Source organism: Pocillopora damicornis, chromosome 12 (genome assembly GCF_964200805.1).
Source record: "Pocillopora damicornis chromosome 12, jaPocDami1.2, whole genome shotgun sequence".
In the NCBI taxonomy this organism is placed as follows: Eukaryota; Metazoa; Cnidaria; class Anthozoa; order Scleractinia; family Pocilloporidae; genus Pocillopora; species Pocillopora damicornis.
The window spans coordinates 697,765-715,897 of NC_142681.1; the positions used below are offsets into that span (position 1 = coordinate 697,765).

General features: G+C 40.2%; 1 protein-coding gene across 1 annotated transcript in view; it reads right to left on the reverse strand.

The window, feature by feature from the left end:
• Nucleotides 1-18,133, reverse strand: part of LOC113680166 (bridge-like lipid transfer protein family member 2) — a 30,924-nt gene that overhangs the window by 848 nt on the left and 11,943 nt on the right. Inside the window, exons 29-69 of the mRNA XM_089190287.1 lie at nucleotides 17,676-17,772; nucleotides 17,075-17,145; nucleotides 16,299-16,438; nucleotides 15,765-15,840; nucleotides 15,562-15,658; nucleotides 15,294-15,392; nucleotides 14,946-15,017; nucleotides 14,754-14,809; nucleotides 14,386-14,524; nucleotides 14,084-14,180; nucleotides 13,702-13,798; nucleotides 13,540-13,620; nucleotides 13,257-13,328; nucleotides 12,989-13,083; nucleotides 12,322-12,592; nucleotides 11,742-11,794; nucleotides 11,100-11,172; nucleotides 10,375-10,476; nucleotides 10,229-10,294; nucleotides 9,779-9,895; nucleotides 9,414-9,504; nucleotides 9,017-9,183; nucleotides 8,631-8,924; nucleotides 7,939-8,034; nucleotides 7,603-7,668; nucleotides 7,371-7,468; nucleotides 6,879-6,962; nucleotides 6,307-6,399; nucleotides 5,874-5,923; nucleotides 5,372-5,486; nucleotides 4,837-4,933; nucleotides 4,617-4,704; nucleotides 4,320-4,478; nucleotides 4,144-4,187; nucleotides 3,176-3,340; nucleotides 2,787-2,849; nucleotides 2,249-2,320; nucleotides 1,774-1,914; nucleotides 1,506-1,576; nucleotides 891-927; nucleotides 512-593 (exon numbers count right to left, since the gene is read on the reverse strand). Of these exons, the coding sequence (XP_089046413.1) occupies nucleotides 512-593; nucleotides 891-927; nucleotides 1,506-1,576; nucleotides 1,774-1,914; nucleotides 2,249-2,320; nucleotides 2,787-2,849; nucleotides 3,176-3,340; nucleotides 4,144-4,187; nucleotides 4,320-4,478; nucleotides 4,617-4,704; nucleotides 4,837-4,933; nucleotides 5,372-5,486; nucleotides 5,874-5,923; nucleotides 6,307-6,399; nucleotides 6,879-6,962; nucleotides 7,371-7,468; nucleotides 7,603-7,668; nucleotides 7,939-8,034; nucleotides 8,631-8,924; nucleotides 9,017-9,183; nucleotides 9,414-9,504; nucleotides 9,779-9,895; nucleotides 10,229-10,294; nucleotides 10,375-10,476; nucleotides 11,100-11,172; nucleotides 11,742-11,794; nucleotides 12,322-12,592; nucleotides 12,989-13,083; nucleotides 13,257-13,328; nucleotides 13,540-13,620; nucleotides 13,702-13,798; nucleotides 14,084-14,180; nucleotides 14,386-14,524; nucleotides 14,754-14,809; nucleotides 14,946-15,017; nucleotides 15,294-15,392; nucleotides 15,562-15,658; nucleotides 15,765-15,840; nucleotides 16,299-16,438; nucleotides 17,075-17,145; nucleotides 17,676-17,772 (4,144 nt within the window). The remainder of the gene's footprint in view (nucleotides 1-511; nucleotides 594-890; nucleotides 928-1,505; nucleotides 1,577-1,773; nucleotides 1,915-2,248; nucleotides 2,321-2,786; nucleotides 2,850-3,175; nucleotides 3,341-4,143; nucleotides 4,188-4,319; nucleotides 4,479-4,616; nucleotides 4,705-4,836; nucleotides 4,934-5,371; nucleotides 5,487-5,873; nucleotides 5,924-6,306; nucleotides 6,400-6,878; nucleotides 6,963-7,370; nucleotides 7,469-7,602; nucleotides 7,669-7,938; nucleotides 8,035-8,630; nucleotides 8,925-9,016; nucleotides 9,184-9,413; nucleotides 9,505-9,778; nucleotides 9,896-10,228; nucleotides 10,295-10,374; nucleotides 10,477-11,099; nucleotides 11,173-11,741; nucleotides 11,795-12,321; nucleotides 12,593-12,988; nucleotides 13,084-13,256; nucleotides 13,329-13,539; nucleotides 13,621-13,701; nucleotides 13,799-14,083; nucleotides 14,181-14,385; nucleotides 14,525-14,753; nucleotides 14,810-14,945; nucleotides 15,018-15,293; nucleotides 15,393-15,561; nucleotides 15,659-15,764; nucleotides 15,841-16,298; nucleotides 16,439-17,074; nucleotides 17,146-17,675; nucleotides 17,773-18,133) is intronic.

Here is an 18,133-nt window from a genome sequence, read left to right on the forward strand (position 1 = left end):
TGTTTATACGGATTTGTAGTAAGACTAGATACGGTTCCCGCTTATTTTGTTAGACGTCGCATTTCAACGGAGTATCGTTTAACTAAAATCAAAGTATTCTCCATAGCCTATAAGAACAAGGTTTTACATTAACAAGGAACCAATGAGAACTCAGAGTAAACACATGTTCACGGTGCAAGTCTCAATTGTTTTTTTTATTCTACACCTGATTGGCTGAGAGAATGGCGCAAAAGTTTTTGAGCATTTACAGAGCGTACTTAAACAAAACCAATCAGATCTTGATTAGTTCCAAGACTCGATTAAAAATCGGTTCGCCATAAACTTACAAAAGGCTTGTTTGGTATATAATTAAGACCCAGCTTTATATCGTATGCAAAGAAAAATTAATTTGATATTGAAGAGGACCATAAAAAATTCTTTAAGACAGTAAGTAAAATCAAGAAATATAAACTGTTAATATTCTCTTGCTGAAATATCGTTGTCTTGTTGGTGACAGGTCCGTCACACGAACCTTTTCGTTTCGAGCCTCGAGCGACCTTCGCCAATTTGCCAAACAACTTTTTCTTTGACTTCTTATGCTGATCTTTCTGTTGCTGAAATAAAAGGAAAAAGAACATAACCGGAAGGTCGCGCCCAACGGATAAAACAGAGAGAAAAGAAATCACATTGATCTTTAAGTTAAGCCTTATAACACAATATTTATCCTAGATCTTAGCTAAGAGAAGGAAATTGCAGCATAAATTTATGTCAATACCTCCAGGGGCACCACATTTAAATATTTTGGGCGCCCTTTTTAAGCGAAGGGCTCTCCCTAAAATTATATAAGGGGGCCAACTGGGTCTTCTTTGACAAATTTCTAGAATAAACCCCGAAACATCTTATCAACTTACAAAGCCTCCTAAAAGCATTCGTGCTTTATCTTCTTCCCTGAGAGAAAGGAAAAAAAAAAAAAACAAGAGTAGATCACTTGAGCCCCGATTACACAATTGCATTTTTAACGAGTCCCATGCCCTCACAGCTACACCAGACTAAACATTTTCGTTTAAATTTCGATCATTTTTTTCCCTGTCCGAAATGTTTACATAAGCAAATATATGTGACGCCGTATGCGTCACGGTCTTGTAGGGCTTCCGTTTTCACCTGTTCGCGCTTGAGAAGGAGTGTTTTCAAAACATTTGAGAAACGATGTTCGAAAGTTTTCGTTTCCATTAGCTTCTTATGCGCATAAGAGTTTGATGATAGGCGAAACTATGAAAAAGGGTGGATAAGACCAACGGACATCAAATCTTATGGTTTTGTTTACAAACACACACTTGTAAGTGGTCACAACCTGGTACAACTCCTCTTCTTTATCTCCAATTCATAATTCACCAGCCTACTTCGCAGCTGCCACCCATCACTGCCGCCACAGTGAAGTTGCGTTACGTGACAATCAAAATTAAAAACTAACGAGAGGTGTTGCGCTTCTTTATATTCTTAGTAACAGCTGCGAAAAAGAAACTCACTTGGCTTGTGATTTGGACTCCTTGGTTTCTGTGCCATGTCCTCCTACAAGATGTAGCTTTTCCTTTATAGCCTACAAAAAAAAGAGCAATCAAGTTTTAACCGGTAAACAAACAGAAAAACCGAGTACTTAAAGAAGGAGACCTGAAAGTTATGATACAATATCTCCAAGTCTCTACTTGTCTTCCGACCGAGAAATGCATAATAAAAACGAATAAATGCAAACTGGTCGTCTAAGGGTAAAGGAGAGGTCTATTGTGAAGAACTTACTTGTGATACAAGCACATTGACACAGTCTTTCTTCATGGCCATCAACAGATCATGCCACGTCCATGTACGATTGTGATACTCTAAGGTGGGAATGAGCAGGCTGAAGTCATGAACATCCATAATGTTCCTGTCTTTTTCGCCCTAAAGAAATAAGCGACATAATGCTGATTAGAAGAAAGAATATACTTACCTTAGAAGAGGAGAGGCTAACATGGCTAAAAAAATGGTGGGAAAGGGTGGAGAAAGCGAACATGGATCGACTTGTGGAAAGTTTTAAATCGTCTTTTTACCCCCAACTAACTTACCTTCTTCCTTGCTCCGCTTTATATGTCAAATAAGACGATTGTTAATCAACCTTACATTACGACAACGTTCACTTAACACCTACGAAACTTGAAAAGTATCGTTGATCTTTTCTCTGAATATTGCTTTAGGGGAATAATTGAAAATTCACGAACATAAGTTAATAACAAACCTTGTAGCTGACAAGTAAGGACACTTCAGGGATCTTTACATAAATAAAAGAGTTATTCTTAGAGGCCCTCTCCTGGAAAAAGCAAATGTATTGCCATTAGGTGAGTAATTTTTAAAAGTAAACACAGAACAAAACACTTCATTTCAGCTGCATATAAAAACTTAAAGTAGTTAAAGTAATTCCCTATCAGTGCGTCGTGCTTCATTATCCGCAAACTATTATCACACTAGTGTCCAAATCAGACACTGGTGTAGTGTCGTAAATCAGACATTAACCTCCACAATCAAACACTAGTGTCCAAAATCAAGCACTAGTGTCCAAAATCGGACACAACTGTACAAAATCAGACTCTGGTGTCCAAAATCGTACGATACTGTCCAAAGTACCCCGGGGAAATTTTGCAAATTTGGGCGCAGCGCATCATCCAATCAACCACCCCACCCCCCCCCCCCTTCCAACTTCACCAACAAGTAGGAAAACTTTCTTATATTGCTAAATACTCGTGGAGATCACGTAACACAATGAGTACACAGCTTACCTTCATTTTGTCAAGGTCGTCGTAATCGCTGATTCGTTTGTAAAACGTACTTTTCTTCTTTGTCTGTGGTTCAAATGGATACGAATGATAATAAAAAAAAGCATTTGATATCTGCGTGATAAGACCAAAAACCGGTTGCGCACAACTAATGTTACCCGTCCCCTCCTTTGTGTTTTGCTCTTTTGTGTTGTATTTATCTGAGTTATGCCACAAACATTTATTGTAAACTTCAAATGCCGACTATAGGAATGGTTCATTCGCGCTTGAGTTATCAAAAATTCAACCCAGAGATCTAGTTCGTAAATCGCACTCGTGACTGCTATACATCTCGTTGAAAAGCCCTTTAGGAAATTTGGTGTTTACACATTCGCCAAATTTGATTCTCTTACCCCTTTATCCTTGTTTGATGGCGACGTAGGAGGATAGTCTGTCAGTGTTGTGTTACTTTTCTTATGTCTGAAGGATTCTATGGAACTTCCTGATACTGCAGACAGAGAACTCGGAGATCGCTTCAAAGATGTCGCTTTACCACCTGTAGGAGGACCTAAGAAATCCTGATAAAATATAAAAGGACAGAGTGCGTTTCTAGCGGAGCTCGCAGAGCGTAGCCCCATAATTATACAAAATGGTAGTAGTAACCCATCAAGCCGAGAAAATTTGGACTTTCGACCGTACGACCGTACAAGGTGCTACTTTTAACATGCGTGGTCAACTGTACCGCGGGCACGCCAAAGCCACGGCTTTGTCCAGGAGTCCATTGGTCAGTGCACTGGGCTCCGAGTCGGACGACCCGGGTTCTAGTCCTGGCCGACCCGGGTTCTAGTCCTGGCCGGGGCAAAGCGTTGTGCACTTAGGGCGTGCGGGGAAAAAAATGCGAGCTCCGCTTTTAGGCTTGGCAAAAAATATATATTATTCAGTGACGTGAAACCAAAGGAAAAAAAAAGAGGGAGAGCAAACTATACCAAAGGAAAACGACACAAGGAGCGACTGAGAACTCCATGCAAATACGTTCAAGTATGCCCCCCACGGCGCGGGAAAACGAAAGTAAAGAAACGGCGACTGGTTTCCAACCGGCATTTGATTGGTTGAAAGGATGGCGCAAGTTTTCTTGACCAATCAAGGACGGAAGTAAAGCGAACCCTAAACAACCAGGGATCATGTTCGACACTCAACCAAAAAGTGTTCTTCTCAGTAATCAAATGTTTACATTTTATATCTGTTAGCATGCGTTTACACAAAGATGAAAAAAGGTTTTGTAAAGAAGGGCTGTGGTAGCTAGTTGAATCGTATTCTCTACAATTTAAGAATGTGTTGGAGTCAAACTGCCATGGCCTGAAAAATGTTCCGCCTATTTTACCTCATCTTCGTAAATGAACATCTCCTTTTCCTCAAATTCCATTCCTGGCAAAATTAAGACACAATTGTTTCATTATTTATATACACCTTCCTAAAATGAACTGATTTTATGAGAAGGGCTTTGCCTACATTGAAGAAGGACACGTAAAAGTATTGGGGAGAGAACACACTACTAACCTCTGAATCCAAGCTCTACTTCTCCCACTTCACCCTCATATTCATGCTCTCGCTGGGGAAAGAAAAACACCATGACTTTCTTGAACAAGCGGTGCGTCAAGCGAACGGCCAGCGGACATACGTTCACTTCAAAATGCTCCTTCACTCCAATTCCTCCAACTGTAGAAAGAAATGAACACACATTTTTTCTCCATGGTCATGCCTAAGAATAATGAATATAATGCCCTGAAATCTGCACTAAACGGTATCCTCAATCACTAATACTAATTCTAGAATCGAGAAGTTTTGTTCACAAACCTGGCGGCCTCACTCTACTGAATATCCGTACAGCCACGGCTCTGTCCACGTGACCCTTACCGCTGACGTCTAGAGGGCTCATAGCATCCTAAATCAGATATACAAGAAAGAAACAGATGAATAAAAGCGTCACTCCTGAGTCCAGTTCGCTTACCACTAAACCACTACGTCTTTCAAGCTCTAATAGAAATCAAGGAAATTCTCAGTATAGTCAGCTCACCTTATAAATGCTGTTGGGTAACAGATTTCTGACGTGAAACTTTCCCAATTCCAACCGATGTTCTACAGTGGAGCCCCTGAGAGTAGTTTTCCTGTAACTAACAAAGTCATTTGAAAGAGTTATTGGATCAATATCAGTATCTGAGCAACTGCCCACCTACCCCTCCCCTAACCCAAAATTAACCTTAACTTGTTGTCAATTGACTCTTGTTGAGTTAGGGGAGGGGTAGGTGGGCAGTTGCCCAGATACTGATATTGATCCGAGTTATTCAACAGGAAATATATCCTTTATGTTGCTGAGTAATCTGACGAGTTATGAATGGCCAGTAATATATATCGTGGTCAACCGGAGATAACATTTTTGTTTCTAGAACGTAAGGGCACCTCTACAACAACCAAAACAAAAACAAAAAAATAAATAAACAATAACATCAACAACACAAATACACATCATCAAGATTTTAATTCTATAACCCTGTTGTTTTGCTTGAATTCCACTCTAGGCCTAAGCTGCTTTTCAAGAGCAGGTTATTTACCTGAAGTCAGTTAATTTTGCATCGGCTATGGCTAACTGTCCGTCTTCTTGATTCAGCTGCCATGAAGCATGATTGAAGTAAACTTCAGCCAGTTTAATCACCTCCGCAGTGGTAACTGAAAAGGGAAGCAGAGAAACAGAAAAAATTATGAAAATATCGTATGTGGCCTGTATATATATCGCTACAGGATGGAACAGGGACAGGACAGGAAGATAAGAGTCGTGCACTCGACGTTCACCTGATCTATTTTTTCCATCCTATCACCTTTGTCATTTAATTATTTGTTGTTTTTTTATTCACGCAAATATTCTCAAAATGTGCTACACATAAGACGAAAAAGGCATAACGAGTGCTGCGGACTGAGAAAAATCCCAAGAAACTACCAATCATCTAGCGCGTATGATTCCCTTCAACTCGACTCTCTTTTGACCAATGAACGAAGGACCATTCAAATGGTTACCCACTCGATCATTGCAGTAAGACCTTTGAAGAACAGTCTCACCTTTCTCAGGCGTAGGCGTGTCCAAATTCATCAGAAAGTCCTTGTACGCACTGCCAAATATAGAAGGAAAAAAAAACATTTATTAATATTCAGCGGGACAAAACAGCTGTTTCTGTATAATACATGGAGGACTGTTTAACTCTCCAACTTCTCTTCACAGTATCAATCCTGTTATACAGTTCTATTAATTTGGCCAAACCTGAACGATGGAAAGCGCCATCAGTATGTTTCTTGTAGAGACATATGTAAAAGCCAAAATGTTAGGGAACTCGTCCCAAAGATATCGAGGAAAACCCATGGCTCCCAACCTGGAGCCACAGCAGCACTCTTAGCTCCACCAGCTTTAACAGCCAGTGGGCTTAGAGGATCGTTAGTCCAAGTTTTGAAGAAAGAGGGGTATCTATCATGCTTTAAAAAATTAACGACTAATCACCTTATCATAATTTTCAGTTCAGTGCTTGAAGAACTCAGCTTCTCCTTTAGCTGTATGATTTCTCTCTCGATATGGATAACAGCATCAGTGAGCCTGAACAAGATAAAATTCAGGGTGAGGAATCATTATATTTTCTTTCGCTTCGTTTTCATCCCGGAGTAAAGGAGAAAACTGGAGTCATTTGATTGTGATCGATAAAACCAGAGACGATAGGCAATATATTTTATACGCTGATCGCAGAAAATTGTTCACCTGATCAAACAATCAGTTTGCACTATTTACATCAGGCAGTTTTTTATGGTGGCAGACACACACGACGGAAACAGCTCTGTGCTTGGTCAACAGAAACAGGCGCCAACTCACCCAATCTGGGCTTAAGTAAAAGGCAATCGGCGACCATTTGGAAATTTGCGCTTTCCCGCGCTTAGGGTGGTTTAGGGTGAGTTTAGTTTGGGTTCCCATTTACTCCTTGAAGTATTCATCATAGTTCTGACCATCTTTATTACTTCGGTTCTGACCTTTACAACAAGCAAACGAAATACGCCCTAACTGTTGCACTTAAAAAGTCTTACTCTTGATCATTGATGGCTTCCTTTCTTAACGTGTTCACTTCATACAGCTCTCTCTCTAACCTCCGCATTTCCGTCTGAAGAGATCTACAAACAAAAACAACTCAACTGTAAAAAAGACCACAGCGAAATAGAACTGCTGACGTCTCATGTTAGGGTACTTCACTGAAGTCTAAACTGAACTCTTAACAGGACTAACACACCGACAAAATCAAACAAAAATCTTACCTTATCCCTATCTTTGTTTGGACAAAAGGGGGCACATTTTGCGGCGTTTTAGTTTCCGGATTTTTTTACTGCGGGAACTTATTTTTGCAGACTAAGGAAATTCTCCTCAATCCACAATACACTTATAAAACCTAAACCTGTAAAATTACTATGCTTCATGGTAGGGTTCCATTGAACTTTGGTGTCTTGCGCATTACTATCAATGTTGTAGCAATTTTTTGGCTCAATCATTGATACAATTTATTTGCAGGCTTATAACATCCTTACCTGACAGTGTTCTGCAGTCTAAGAATTTGAGCTCGTTGATCTTCTGAAGTGGAAAGACGTAACTGAAACCTCATTCTCTGGAGTCTGTCAAACGCTTCCTGTTGACATAATGATCACTATGTAAGGGTATCTTTATTGAGCGGACGGTAACGTGGATCGTATGGTGTTTGCTTTAAAGAAGTTGCAGTAAAGTTGAGTTCCTGCTGTTGAGTAAATGGAAACTACTACCCACCTTCTTTTTAGGTTCTGTGTACAACACAACATTATGGGCAATGTCAATGAGCATGGCGAACTGAGCCTGCAGGAAAGAAAAACAATAACATCAGCAAAACTGGCGGACTTCTGTTTAGGGATACACGAAGGATAGATGGCTGGGGAAAAATTTCCTTTGTGAGGGGAAAAGCGGAGGGTCTTTACTTCACAAGCGTTGTGCAGGCATTCGACACCAGGTTCGAGCTAGTTTACCATCATAAATTGCCAGTTTCTCTTGACAACAGGGGTGGGGTAGGGAAGTGTCACATGCAATTAAGTTGCAGTTGAATCGAGAATTTCTTTACACAGAACTTACAGAGTTAGTGGAGATCTCCAGCAACTTGTGTCTGATGGTGAAAGTGTTTACTGCCACGTGTCTGTCCTCTCGGAGATGACTGGAATGCGATGGAGGCTAAAATGAGTGACAACAAATAAATGTTGGACAAATTGAATTAAAACTACCAGCATTATCATACAGTCATATCACTCAAGTTTTCAGCAATGTTTTGCATTTAAGCAACAAACTTTCAACAACTCGGTTTAATGTTTTGAAAGTGCCCGTTGAGCTAGACAGAAAGTTTCCATCCTCCTTTCCTCTTTTCACTCATAAGAGGCTTTCACTATGATCTGCGCTCACGGCAACCAAATTCAATTTTTTTCTACTTCAATGTACCTAGTTGTTTGATAGCTTTTTATTTAGTATAAAGGTGGAAAAGCCAAACACAAAGAAATCACAACGGCGAAATAGAAAGAAGGAGGGAGGCAGTAGTAGACTCTGAGAAGGAACTGGAGAGTGGAAAAACACAAGTTACCGAGTCGCCCAGAAGGATTGAAACTTGTTTCTAATCAGGGGGAGGCGCATTTTTTCGGCAGCCAATCAATGGCCGACGTAAAGAAGAACCCATAGGATCTCGGACAAAACCAGACTGCCATCGACAATCAACCGAAATTGCTCTGTCATGCAAGAAAGTAACAATAGATGAAGAAGTTCCATTAGACTTTACTCACCACGACTTCATGCGCATGTTCTTCAGCAACAGGATCCAAATCAGGACTGAAGCTCACAAAATGAAATTCACAGCCGCAACGAGCCACAATCCGCTGTAACTGCGTGGGCTCCTGCCCTGTATTCCCAACATCTGCATCTACCATTCCGCCAACAGCCTCTCCTGACCCCACGATGTTGGCCAGGTCAGCTATATCGAACGAGTTCTTGTTTTGCCGGCCCGTGATCACTGAGGTATTTAACCAAGGAGTGCTGTCTAAACCAATATTGTCCTCGGCACCTACTGTGGCAAAGTACTGGAGAAAAAGGAAATGATTACCTGTAAATGATCACCAAAGATAAAGATCTTGTTTTGTTAGAAGCCTGTGTTTTTTTCTTCGGTAAATACCTGTAGATTTTCCACATTTCCCACCCATGTCTTCTTGTTAAAGAGCTCTCCTTTGCTCCACACTGGAGTGTGAAGTCTGTTCAATATCTTGGCATTACCAGCTGCAACCAGTACACATCCTTCAGACTCAATTCCTTTGAGAACGATCTGTGAGTTCACCAGTGCAACTAGCAAAAAAAACAAATGGTGATATAACCTTCATGACTTAACTCTGTGTATTATCTGGTAGCGTCAGATTTCAGTGCAGTTTTCTGTAATAATTTACCAGGGGATAGCCACACCGTATGCTATAAAGAGAGCCCGTTTTCCCTTGCTCTTACTAGTGATGTTCTACCTGAGACCGATACTGTCTGTCAGTCAACAAAGTACACCTTTTCAAATGAGGCCTACTACTTACTATGCCAGTTATATTCGACGACATCATTTGTTGTACTCAAAGCCACTCCATGAAGTTGCGCTTCTGTAACTTGCTCGTGTTCAGCGGTACCCTGAAGGAGTTAAAATAACTGTTATTTACAGTTTAGCCTTCGATGAAGAGGAAAAGATGTTGAGTATGCCTTTTTCACTTTCTCTGACGGTCTTTGTAGTCTTCTCAACAAATAGAGTTATCTAAATCATAGGAATAGAGTATTTAGTATGCCGGTTCTTAGAAATGACACCCACAGGAGTTTGCAACTTAACAGACTATTCTTAGAACCATTTCGAACGTGACTACCTCTATGGATTCTATGAAATGACGAACATGGCGTCGTGTTACTGTACCTCTTCAGCAAACGCTACGAACTTCAACTCCTTTTCCATAACAAGTTTTTCCAGCATGTTTGTTGCTGACACTGATCGAGCCTTGGCTGAAGCATCCAGTGATCCTTTATACTCATCCTGGTGGGCAAAGTGTGCCTTTGAGTTTACAGTTACGATTAACTCTTTCAGTGCTCTTTCCACCCTCGAGTAAAAAATGATTACCAGCTAACTCACAAAAAAGCCGGCGAGTGACACGCCATAGAATTTCAACAGTGTGCAATACAGCAAAAGAAAAGTAAATGTATTAAGGAAAACCAAAACAGGAACTACTTCAGAAGTTATCATTACAATCGTCTTCCTTCGATCATGGAGCCACTTCGTTCAGAATACTTATCACTTGATGGGAATTGTTCAATACACCTTTTAAACCTTCAATAGTGTTGTGCCGTTTGGTGATGGCACCAACCATACCTGTTTATCCTTCTTTTCCACAATTGTAAATTTTAGAGCATCAGCGGAGAGGTTTTTCTTCAAAACCTGATGGTAAACAAAGGGGACCGTTATAATTTTACCAAAACTTCATATGATCCATAAACAGTGATCACAGTGCATCTGACCTGAGCATTGGTGTAAGCTTCAAACAGACCAAATGCTATACGACGGTTGGTTAGTGTCCAGGCTCCCTTCAAGTCATGGCACACAACGCGATGACTGTAGTTCTGTTATGTCGGAGAAATATTGATAAAAACAAATTAGCTTAACCGTGGGATGTCCTCCGCCTTGAGTGAAGACGAAATGATGATGACATGATAACACCAGATAAGGAGAACTCTAGGTTCAATTCTTAACTAGGATTTCAGTGATGTTATGCTCTTGGATAAGGCAGCATTTACACTGGCTTGTTTCCCTAGCAAGCATATCCTGATCGACATAATCATTAGCAAATAAAACGAACCAAGGAAACGTGTCGAGAGCTAAACTTTCTAAATACAAATTACCATCAAACACTTTACAATCTCCTCCGAAAGTTTCCATGTCCAAGGACCGGCACGACAAGTTTTGATCAAGAAGCCTAGTAGTCATACATTCCCTCTTGGCTTGACCAGGATAAATACACATGTAAATGCAGTTTATGACACGTCATTCTTACAGTGCCTTCCACAGAGATCTATGAAGCAGTGAAAGGGGAGGGAGGGGGAGCCGGCGGTGAACTAATGAGCCAACTGGGACAGGATAGGTGATACTATTGACTGTTCTCTGCTGCAGAAACTGGGATTACCTCTTCCGAGTGCAGCAGGCAACTGCCACAAGCGGAATTTTTACCCATATAAATACAACTTACCTGAAGCTCTGGTGGAGGGCCGTCTATACATGATTCTTGTTTCTTCGACGTTTCTTGACGAGAGTACTCCAACCTGCTCACAAAGAAGAAGAAAAGCGCTGATGCATTAATAGCAAAACAGTCGCATATTCACATGTAAGCAAACCTAAGGTCGCTTTTTATTTGTCAAATGGTCCTGTCCATGAATGAAACGGGTCAGTTCTGAGAACTAACTCATCTGGTTGTGTTGTAATTAGCCCTGTCGTTTGAGTTCAGCCAGTTCGTTTTGACGCCCCCTACATGCTCATTAACTAAAATATTTCAAGGTCCTTCTCGTAAAGAAACGCGCCCAAGAGAACAGGTATTCGTAATCACAAGGAACTGTCTACTGTTTCCCACTTACGCTGGCAAGAAGCACTTCAAGTTCAGCCAGACTTGATGAATGGAAAGCACCCCATTCATTCCCAGTGCGCAGAGTCCCCGAATGCAATAAAAGGACAATGTCACGCATTTTCTGTTAGCACATACAAGCAAATGAGCAAATTGTCTTGCACTAGCTAGGAACAAACGACGGTAAATCTCGGCCATGATTTGTTTTGCGAAACTTGAATCTTGAACTTTTGAAAATTTAATTTTTTTGAGTATTCACAACACAAAACTCGCCTTGATGCTGCAAGAAGATAGTACTTTGTGGGTTCCAAGTCTATAGAACTAACCTGAAAAACAATAGAATGATTTTAAATAAAGCAAAATCGTTTTCGTTAAACCACAAAAACAGTTTGTTTTTCCAAGTACTCACTGGGTTATAATTCATGTTTTGATTCAAAAGCTTCATCAATTTTAAGTTCTTGAAAGTATCGTAAGACTTTACTATGAGAAAAAATCCAACGAAACACACACCAGTTCACAGAGTTGCGTCTTAATGAAGCTGAATAGTGATGTGCATATATTTTAAGCACACCTCAGTCAGTATACGAAGTTGTCATTTACAAAGCTAAGTAATCGTCGTTGTTAGGACCTCAGCAGTAAAAAGGTTCACCCTTTGACCCCTGAGTAAGACTAACATCTAATTTCTTCTTGCAATAACAACCCTGAATCAAAAGTTAAGGTAAAAAGAATAAAGGAAACAATCCCCAATTAAAGAAACTCTCGATTTACACAATTTTTTCTCCGCAATAGAGAACAGTATAGAGAATATGCATACTGATATAAGGATGTAAAAGGTTAAGAGACACCAACACACCTCCGCATACTCATCACTGCTTTCCTTTCCGTCCACTTCTTCCAAACCGTACAAATGACACGTAACATTCAACACTTCACTTCGAAGTTTAGCTGCACTCCAGTCAGCAGCTGGTCTCCGCACCAGGCCATCACGATGCTCTCTGAGCGCCAGGCGGTAGGTGGTCTCTAGAAAACCGTTCCCTAGTGACAGCTCAAACCCTCTTTGTTGTGTAAATGAGCCCCAGTACCACCAAGAAAATTCAGGAAAATGCAGCGATAAGTTGACCTCCCTGTGGAAGGTGACATTTAGTTTAGTACAGCATAGATTTCTCACGTAACATTCAGCTTTTGGACTCGCGGGTATTTTTGAAGGAGGTTGAGAGAATGATCGAAAGTTAGGTAAACCTGAGACGCATTCGAGGGTTGGCATACCTCCCAAAATTCACCCAACACCACTCGTGTTTAGTTGAGGCTAAGTAAATTACTAGTAAAGTCTATTGTGAAAAAAAAAACCAAAATTCCAGTCACCATTTCTGAGAGAGAGATTTTATTTCCGCCAAAATCAGCTTTAATTTCGTTGTCTTATCTTAAATTTGATGTCTGTGAATTTGTTACGTCTCTCTTTTTAAAGCTGTTTTAATAAAATAACGAACAAAAACAAAAGAAACTATGAACAATGTGCTAACCTATAATGTCGTCCAAGAGGACGCTTCTTCACCCGGTTCCGTTTAAAATAAGTTCCTCTCTTGATTGGCCGTGACACATACCACAACACCACAGCCTATAACCAAATGACACAAATGAAGCTCTCCAATCGCGTTAATGTCTAAACTTAAACCTAACTACAATTTCCTCACCGTGCACAAATATCTAATCGCGTTTTTTTCTTATGGTCATCAATCTAAGTCCAAATGCTGTTCACCAGAAATATTCTGAATACTTTTGGAAGCTTACCTGATATTTCTGGAACCATCTAAATGTGCTGGCAAACATGAACAGCTTGGGTGGGTCGCTCTGGGAGTAGTCCTGTCAAGTTAATTAAACAAAGTCAACAAACTCTCCCTTCTGACAGCTGTAGATTTTATTATAAATTAGTAAGGATAGTTTCATGTTTTATCAAGCTGGTAAATATATTAAAATAGCTGGATTTAAAAGATTTAAAATTCATGTTCATTATATTATGCACTTGGGATGAATATCATTGATACCATGAAGTGAACTCTTTCATTGAACAAACCTTTTTATTGGTCAGTCCTGTTTCTAGGGAAACGTCTAGAGTAAGGTTTTGAGATCTGAAAGCTGCATATGAGTCATGAACCTAAAAAAAAAACAACAACTCAAAATCATTAGCAGATAATTACTAACCATCCCTTTTGTTTCTTGCTGCATTCCTACATACCTGGTTAGGAGCCAGTTGTGGTATTTTGTCTGGAGCACACTGAATCACTGAGTGATGATCATTTGGATCACCCTGACAATGCCACTTCATGCTTGTGCTGGAATCAGGATCAGACATTTTTAGCAATTTTCAGGTGTTGAAAATAATTCAGGATTTCACTGGTTTTGCTTAACTTTGCTCTTTCATTTGCCTGGAAATTCGCACAAACCTCTCCACCAATCAGATGCAAAAGTAAAACCAACTATGACTTTGCCATTTGTATTTTTCCGCGCTCAAGGAAGTGTACACGCGTTTAAATTGAGTTCTCCCCAGCAATGCATTCTTTATGTACCCTTTATCTATCCTGATTTTCATCCTGATTTCTCGTCGACGTTTAACTCACCATAATTTAAATGCAGGCAAATGGAGAACCTGTCGATCATCATACTTAGATGCTGCCCTGGTATGCAGGTCAAAATCACCTTCAACAACAATTCGACCTGGAAAGCAACCAGAATAGATTGCTCAGACTCGTAATGCTAAAGAATGGCTCCTCGTTTGAAAGTCTAAGATAATCAAGCAAGATACTTGGAGCTACAGTTTAACTCCACGAAAAAATAATGTCCATTCAGCACAGGGGTATCAAAGAGGATAGAGTCTCTTCGAAAACGCTTACGGAAACAGGGAATTGTTTCATTCACATACCATTGGTCCAATCAAATTTAGCCTGTTTCCACTCCCACTGCATCCTCTCTGTAGTATCATAAGGATTCCTGGATGCACTAAAGTACAGGTACCATTCGCGCATGGCTAGGTGGAGATGGCCATGATACAGCAGGCGCATCTGTGGGATGAACATTTAAACAATCACCACAAATTAAGGCAAAAAAACCCTTCTTTTTCACGTTATCTAAAACTTATCACCATTTTTCATGAATAGCCTTTTTTCAGTCATCTATCTGCTATTTCACACTTTATAATACCTCAAGCTACGTTTGCGTTTTCTTGGCTGGAGTCAGCGGGCCCCTTTAGTTATCAAAAAAATTACAATCAAACGTTCGTTTAAAACATACTTTGTCAAAGAAAGGAAGAGGCTTGCTTGCGTCACGACTTGGAGAACTCAACTTTTCTGCAAGAATAATATTTGGCACAGTGTTAACAGAGAGAAACTTGCTCCACAGGAAAAATTGGATCATAACCAACATAAGTCTACTATAATTTTGCAGTTACCAATGGAGAAAAAAAATTGTAAAAATTAATAATACCAAATGTGAAAGACACCATAGCTAAGACAGGTTCAATGTCCACACCCCACGCCATCTCAACAATTTCTGCATCTGAAGTACAAAAAATAAAGTAAACCATACACATTGAGCCACAATAAGAGTATTATAAATTCATCCGTTTTAAAGTGGTTTCTCAATAACGACGAATCGATAAAACAGATAGTTTACCACACTCGTTGACGACATATCAACGATTTCCCTTTTTAAAGAGCTCGGACCAGAGTGAAAAAAAGAACCACCTTTCAATTGTATGTGCTCTAACAACACATTAGATTATGCGCCTTAAAGGTGTGCAGTGCAACATTAAGCACCATGAACTTGACATACCAAACTTCAGATCATAAAAGAACTTCAAGGAACTTAGACTTCGAGATATCGTTATATTGTCCCAAGGCTTGCCAATTTGCACCACGGCTTCTCGTTTGGCTGAAACATAATTTTAAATAATTAGTCTGTAAAAGCTGCAGTACTGTAATATTAGCCTCATTCAGTAGAACCTTTATAGATCGACGAGGAAACCACAATTAAACGCTTAAGTAAAATGAAACATCAACGTGGCCCTGCAAAACAGCACAATAACTCATCAAAAACATACCTCGGTCTGCTGGTTTTTGTTCCGCACCAAGAAGCGTTCCTTGTAATTCAACTGACTTTGAGGTAAAAATTGGCTGAGGAAAATCTCTCAGACAACACTGCAATGCGGGCATAGAAAATCGTATCAATCAGTATTTACTTTTGCAAAAGAGTAAATATTTCGAGCCGTGGAGTAGCATTTGATAAAACGGCTCACTGACAAACCTTGTGTGACTGAAGTTGTCCTTGAATTGTCCGGCACCACAGTGTTGTAAACTTAAGTCCTGAAGCTGGGTATGGGCTAAAGTGGGAGGACGATATTAGTTTATCTGATCAACAGAAGTCATAACACCTACCTTATTTGGACGGTTACTTTATTCAATTGCATTTTTATGCTAGTGAGGATGATAGCAAGGCAAGCACAGCGCCCCACCGGAGTAACTTACGTGACTCTCGCTCTTCGCTCCCACACTCTACATTCCTTCACTCCACTTGCACCTGCCTCCACTCCCCTAAACCTCTCCCCCACCCCCACCCCCCCCCATAAAAAAGTGTTCTTTTATGCATACTACCCGTACGTAATCACAGAGCGGATGGTTTGGAAATACGAGTTTTTACACCTTTTTCGTACTGTTAAAACTCATTGTTATTACAGGTAATGTGAAAACGCTGACAAAGGTACAAACGGAGGCAAAAAGGAATGAAGTAAGTTACGACACTCAAAACTACATAATAGATTAAGAAAGAGCATGCATGTACCTATCACTGTTGAGTTGTTTCATGATCTTCATGGCCTTTTCCTGTCCATGGTAAGACTCATCAGCCAAAACAATGAGATCCAAGCCGTGAAACTCCCACGTCAGCAGAGCAGTTCTCATCGGAGTCTGCTCATACAGAGTCTGTTGTAGCACATCAAGAAAAAATGTCACCTTGCATCAAAACCTTAATAACGGGCTTACCAAAAGTTAGATGATGGTAGGCATATCAAAAGGTGGTGCTAATGGTAATTAAAATTTAAGAAGACTTCCCCTGGTAAACAAGGATGTCGAGACCAGTGCCACGGTTTGATTTGTTTAGTTCAGAACTGCACGTGAACAGAAGATTGGGTTAACTGTTTCAGTTAGGACTTTAAACCAAGTGAATCATTCAACTCTTTCTATTTCTTGTCCCAGTGAGAGGGGGGGGAGGGAGGGGATGGACGGGGCGGATAAGCTAAGGTTGTAACCTCAGGGACACTTTTATTCCTTCGGTCAATAAAACCTTCTAAGGATCGTCTTCTTGGTCAACTTTAAAATAACCTTACTATCACGCGATACTTGTAGAAGAACTGGTAAAGAAGATAATGAGAGAGTGATAATCCATGGCTTCCCAGGTTGGCGCTTTGTTACAGGGTAACACAAGTACATGCATGTCACCTGATCGGAAGAATTCTCACGAAATCTGTCTAAAGGAATATCTAAAATCTTTCTTTCGTGATACGAATTACAAGGTAAGATACGTGTGAGACGTGATGTGAACCTTCACGTGTGACTTACCTGGGACCTTCGAATGTAGATCTGAGAATTTTTTTCCTCTAAAGACCGCTTCAGTTCTTCTTCTTTTTTCACTATCATAACAAATTCAAAACAAATCAGAATCTCCCCTGTAAACATTTCATTCCCTGACGAATTTGGTTGGCACAGCAAAACTTGTAGTTTCTAAATGTTGTTATGTTTTTCAGTTGTTTCAGAACTTAAATACAGTATCCCTCAATCCTTTTGAGGCCAAGATATTCATAGGAAGTCAAAATAAGGATAAAGCAGGTTTCAAGGGAGCTTTGAAAGTGTGTATTTGTAATGATCCGTTAACGTCACTGCGCGCTGCCACTCGTCTGGGAAAGCTTTGCTGTATCCTCATCATATGCAAAACGAAAACCATTCTCAACTTGCTAACTTCGTGTCCTCACTCCTACGATCATCCACGCATGTTTATATTAAGTTCTGATTTGGCTCCTGGTAATATTGACTCTCAGGATTATGCCATATTCTTTTCATGATTATGATCATTTGTATTACAGATCATCTCATTTGTTATTTAACGAAGCAAAACCCCCCTGTGCCACTGGACTCCCATAACCGCCTCTTCAGGTAACCTAACCTGTTAGTAAGTTTCCAGGCTTCTTTCGGATCTCATCTAACTTAGCTGCCAGTAGCTGCTGTCTCTCGTCCCACTGTTCCATCTCATCAAGCAGTAACTGAGGAAAAAGAGGAAAAAATACAATTGTACCAAAATAATATCCGCATACAATCCAGAGGGCCATCCAGGCCTGAACAAACCCCGTCTTTAGAAACATCATTACACTACCGAATAAGGGGAGTAGTTTTTAAAAAAATTTTGGTGCTGCCTCGGTGGGAGAGTATAGCAAGGTCATTTGGTATTATCAACTGAGCTGATAACGTAAATTGGCCACCATTAACCCTTTAATTCCCAGAAGTGATTGACATGAAACTTCTCCCTATAATATCCATACATTATTCTGCAAACAGATACTGAGAATATTCGAACTTATCAGGTAGAAGCTGCTATCTGATCTAGCACCAAGTTCTCATAGCTAA